Here is a 5,828-nt window from a genome sequence, read left to right as displayed (position 1 = left end):
GAGCAATCCGTTTCGCATAGGTTCCCGCACTCGTTAAGGGTCAAGCTGAAACTTCGCAAAATTATTCATTGACATAGATAAGACATGAATCACTATAATCAATAAAAAAAGAGTAGCCACTGAGACAATTAATTACTGGAAATTCATTATTTTGTTTAATATCAACAAGGGAAACTAATACTTCAGTATTCACATATATGGCTAAATTTGTTAGGTTTAGTCCCCTTAAATAATTGTTTTAACGCCATTTCTCCCTCACGCACACTTCTATCAAGTTGATACTTTAAATAATTATTTATTGACCTAACAAAACATGAATCAATAAACAAAAATACTCAATTAGTCAATTAATTATTGGTTATTAACTATTTTGTCTGATATCGAATAAGGGAAATAGCTTGTACATTATTGGTAGATTTAGTTTTAAGCACGGAGTTCTTCTCCTTTAGATAAGCTTTTCTCATGTATTCAAGGATTTTTTTATATTTTGCTTGTTCCATTTGACGTCTGATTTTGAATCTTATTTTGGGTGTGCCTGTATGTTAAATGCTGAAAAAAAAATTACTTTATTTATTTGAATCGATAAAATATTTTTTAAAATCTTTCAATCCAACAAACCTACGTATAACTAGACCATACCGTAGTAGAAAGTTTTCAATACGCATGTAGCCCTATCACTCGACACTATGTACCTCAGCGTTGTCTATTACGAGGAGACCAGCTCAAAACTAGGTGATGAAATTAAACTCCATTCAGCCAACGTGACTATTTTAGAGCCCATCACATAAATACAAATAAACAAATTCTGAACAAAAAAACAAAAAACAAAAAGGGGGTGGACCCTTTAACTCATCGATCGGTTCAAAGAGATACTAGGAGTATACATTGTATGGTTCAAGTTAATCATTTTAGTCAAGCTAAGGTAGGCTAATGTTCACGTTATGTTCTCAACTTTCAAAAGTAGCTTGGTCTGAGACAGAAACAGACAGAGAGACAGAGACAGAAAGAGTGATAAAACTAGATAAAGAAAGAGACGATGTAATTGTGTTTTTCGTTTTATTATAGGACCAAATACGGTACTTTAACATTGATCAAAATTTAATAGTCAAACAAAAAATAAAAAAAAAAATTAAAAAAATATAAAACGCATTCTCTACTTCAGATTAAAACTTGCTTGCAGTAATAAAAAGATCAGCATTCTTGATCTAAAACCGCTGCATAAAAAATAAATAAATAAATAAAAAATATTGGAGATTTTCTCGGGCATGGCTTTTAGGTGTATCCGGTGTAGACCTACTAAAGAAAGTGTTGAACAAATCTTTGTTTCAAAAAGTAAAGGATCATTTTTGCGCATTTTTTAAGCTTTGAAAGTTTAAATTTTCTAATATCTTCCCGTGGATATAGTTTCATTTTTAGCACTAAATAATTTCAACATGGAGGAAGCATACGACTTTTATTCTATGACTTAAAAACTTATTAAAAAAAAAAAGAAATGGACAACTAACTAAAGCGTTAATAAAGGAGTCTTGATACGAAAGTTATGGAAACTGCCACGCATTGATATATTGTTAAAATTATAGCTCACTTCTTTAAAAAAAAATTAAGTTGGCAACAATGAAATTTAATTTAGCGTCCTTGATATTGTTTAGTTTAACATGATAATGTCCAGTATATATAGCCTAGAAACCCAATTTAAAAAAAAAAAAAAGAATAAAAGAAAAATTATTCCAGACCATAGATATATAGGCCTATATTATATAGGTCTGTGTTCTCAACATTATAAATATTGCAGATCTATTGCACAGTTCAATGGGGAAAAAAAAACGCAATACAAATAAAATACCTATTACAAAACAAAACAAAATAAAATGTAGACGTCACTATGTTCAAAATACAACTTTTTTAACGTCTTCAAGTAATTTATCATAAGAATCAAAAGAATACAAAGCATTAGGTGAAGAATGACTGACATTGGGATCTTGGGATATGATCTTTGTTGCCAAATCATGTCTTACCACGACATAGATTAAAATGTTACTCATGGGATGAAAATGCGATTTCCTTATTTCCTGTCCTAATGTTAATATAAAGAATGGCTTGGGCAAATCTTTTTTCAGACCATGTCTAAACTCTTCATACTCTTTGCAAAACTTTTTGTAGTCAAAGGCTTTCGTGAGGGAGTCCCCCTTTCTGCCAATCAACGTACTCTCAGATAAGCCATCGGTCAAGAACACTCTCGTTTTGCACAAGCGTCGGACGTAAATGTCGGAGTCATCGTTTGTTAGAACCACGCCTCTTTCCATGTTCTCCAAAAGCTTCGTGATAAGACAGTTCTGCTGAAAGCTACCACTTGTTCCAGTCAGGTACTGATCTGGTCCAGGAAGTGCCATCTGGTAGACTTCCTTGGGCCCAAATAATGTTTCTTCAAGACTGTTCGTCAAATTCACTGGGCTGATATTGTTAGGTGCGAAAAACCTGATTCCAGGTCCCTGTATGGTTACAGCGATCACTGGCACGCTTGGAGAGCCATAATACACAGCCATGTGCATGATGGGAATGCTGGGAGAGATCATTAATGGTTCACCTACTGACATATCACCCATATTCTGAGCATAGCTTCCGAGGCTGGGGTTGGGAGAGCTCTCCATCGAGATTGGAAGTTCCAAGCTTTCCAGCAAACAGAGTTCATCCGTGTTGACTGACTTCAAATCAGACGGCAAGCTTGTAATTGACTCGCTACTTTGCGACACATTATCCGTCAGATTCACGCCAGCAAAATGACAATTACCGCCCTGCTGACCTGATATCTCGTCGGCGTAGAGCTCTATTTTCGGTAATGTGGATAGGTTTTCGCTGTCCTCGCAACGCAAGACAATGTCTGAAGACTCTTTTTTCACCGGAGACATAGTATAAACAATCTCCTCGTCAAACACAATTCTCGGCACATTGGCTAATTTCGATGTTTGGCTAAAGACAGGTGGAGATGATTTGAAACTAGATCTTTTCGTAAGACGCTGAGACCAAACATCAACAAATTTGTACACCCTGTACGGATCCGCATCTTCTAGATGATGCTTTTCAGGAATTTCCTCAATTTCAGGAATTTTTTTCAAAGCACATCGGAGTCGTGTTTTCCAAACTGGATATTCAACCTTGTCACCGTCTTGATACTTCCCTGTGTATTTGGCCCACTCTCTGAAAATTTTAGAATCTTCTTCAACCCATTCCTTGTTGTTGAAGTGGCGCCAAGGAATTCTGAAAGTTCTATCATCTCTATTCTCCCAGACTAGTCCAGGACATTCCCCGCTGTTTATCATACGCTCCAGCCATGGTCGTAGTCGCTTGCGTGACTCTCTATGGTTCTCCATTCTGTTGAAAGACAAACTAACTTTAAGTCCCATATAAAACATGTATAAAATGTAGCCTTTTTATTTATACCTAATGACACTGTTAAGCTATATACAATAAGATTGAGTACTAAGTTAAAAAGGGGGCGCGGTGGCTGAGTGGTTAAGCGCTTGGTTTTTTGTATATTGATAGTCTAGATTCGCTAGAATGTAGTTCACTCTATTTGAAAAACTCGTCTATATCATTACACGCTTAGTTAAAAAAAAAAAAAACTAAACTGTACATATATATTGTTACAAATGACAGTGATAGGTATGACCCCGGCGAGATAACACAGCAGCGGGTGTTCCCTGGAATGTACATGTATAAACAGAGACAGGATGTGACGTGTCCTTACATGTTATTCCAAAAGGTACTAGCAATGTCCAGTGACAGAGAGAGGTCACAACTTGTGACCCCGGCAAGATGACACTGCAGCCGATGTTTTCTGGAATCGACATGTATAAACAAAGACAGGATGTGACGTTTCCCCACGTGTTATTCTAGAGGATACTAGCCGTGTTTTTGCAACAATGGACAAGCGATTAGGGACTCTATATAAGCCAGAGAGTTAATGTGAAAGTCAGTCGTGAGTGAGTCGTCGGTACTGTTGTCTACTGTGCGAGACAGTAGAAGAGAGATGTGTACGACTCGATGCAAGTTAACTAGGGTAGAGTTAACTGGAGTGGACTACTGTCGTTAAAGTCTATACAGCGAACTACAGTGGACTTGAGCCGTTACGGTCGATACAGTCAATGTAAGACGTGTGCGGCTCTGATTACGACTTGGTTCAGCTTTGGGAGACCTGGAGCGACACTGGGAAGTGTGTCGTTGGTCTGTTCTGTGGAATAAGACTCGGTGCAAGTTGAGAAGAGATGAATTGCAACGAAGTGAAGAGATGAATTGCAACGAAGTATAGCTAACTGTAAACTGACAGATATTGTACAGTCTTCTACGCTACATGTTACAGTAACGAATTGTTAGAGTTAATAGTCATTAAAGTTATATGAAACTGAAAGTTTAGTCGTCAAGTTCTTTGCTGTGTTTTTATGTGTGTGCCAACTAATACATCTAGCCAGAAGTTTTAGAAATACGTAACAATATATATAATACAAATGTCATCGTTAATTAAGATATAGGCTATTATTCTACTTACATTCTGTTAAGCAGTTAGAATGCACGCTTTCTGTTAAATGCCTTAAAAAGCTTCTATTAATTATAAATCCACAAAGTGTTTCTCTTAGCCTCATGACCCAAATAATTAAATAGTGTAGCCCTATCTATTTATATATTTATAGTCGAAGTGTAGGCTACCATTATTTTTACTAAGAAACCGAAACTGTTGCTAAATATAAACTGGGAAACGAAACAGATTGTCCAATTGGAAGGCGGCAAATAGTACTCATTGTTAGTACCAATCTTAAAATATCCAATAGAGTAAAAATAAACTGAGTAAACGAGAGCTCTTGAATGGTTATAACTAGCCTGATCAAGATATTTTGGGTCTATAAGGGAAACTTTACTTGTAGACTAGGAATTCGATTTTATATGCAGGCATATTAATTTACAGATTTATCCAATAGGTAATCAAGTACTAACATTTTCTCCGAAAAAAAAGGGAAAGTTTTTAAAAATATAATGAAATAAAATAAACTTTGTAAAAAAAAATAATTAATTAAAAAAATGAATATTTGAACAATGAAATAACCAGAAAATAAAAAAATATTCCTCCCATTCTTTCAATAATTAGTTCTTCTATAAATAAAGATTTGAGACTTGTGACTTGACGTCATGGTACATATCAACTCCCAATAAGTTAATTGTTTAAAATGTATTGTTTTTAGGCTATTTTTTTTTCTAAAAATTTAACTATCTTATCTAAATATTCGAAAGTCACTGGACTAGGTAGACAAGCTCGTTTTAATAATACATTTGAAGTATGTCTGTCTTAAAGTTGTCATTTGTATTATGTTTTTGTTTTTTGCTCAATCAAATCAAAGCACGCTGAAGTTTCACAACTGAAAATTTGGCTTAAAATGAAATAATAATACGCTATAGATATTATAGTAAAGTTTGTTAATTATACATAGTATTTTTAAAACGCTTAAAATTTAAGACCATCAGTCGTAGTCATAAGTATGTTTTTAATATAATTATTTAATGTTTGGTATGAAACTACCTAAGCCAGTGCTCACAAACTGCGCATCACGAGCCACATAAGGCTCTTTGACTCCTTGGATGCCTTTATTTCAAGAAACGTTTGATGCAGACCACGGAATATTATTTATTGACTTGTATGAGAAAACATTTTTGAAAAGCGCAGGCTTAAAGAGAAGATGCACATTTTTAGAATGCAACAGTTATACGGATAGTCGCTCGCAAACATATAAATCATTATAGGCCTTGTATCCGAAAACTTGCTGTGATTTTTGCTGGCATGC

The 5,828-nt window shown here is 35.0% G+C and overlaps 1 protein-coding gene across 1 annotated transcript; it reads right to left on the bottom strand.

Moving 5' to 3' along the window:
• Positions 1-537: 537 nt before the first annotated feature.
• On the bottom strand, positions 538-4,778 carry LOC106060347 (interferon regulatory factor 8-like). Its single transcript, XM_056042737.1, has 2 exons — positions 4,544-4,778; positions 538-3,369 (listed from the first exon to the last, which is right to left on the bottom strand). Exon 2 carries the CDS (start codon positions 3,366-3,368, stop codon positions 1,887-1,889), a length of 1,482 nt encoding a protein of 493 aa, XP_055898712.1. The 5' UTR covers position 3,369; positions 4,544-4,778; the 3' UTR covers positions 538-1,886.
• Positions 4,779-5,828: the final 1,050 nt, after the last annotated feature.

This window comes from Biomphalaria glabrata, chromosome 9, assembly GCF_947242115.1.
Source record: "Biomphalaria glabrata chromosome 9, xgBioGlab47.1, whole genome shotgun sequence".
Lineage (NCBI taxonomy): Eukaryota > Metazoa > Mollusca > Gastropoda > Planorbidae > Biomphalaria > Biomphalaria glabrata.
The sequence above is the reverse complement of the archived record's forward strand: the minus strand, read 5'-3'. Positions and strand labels throughout refer to the sequence as shown.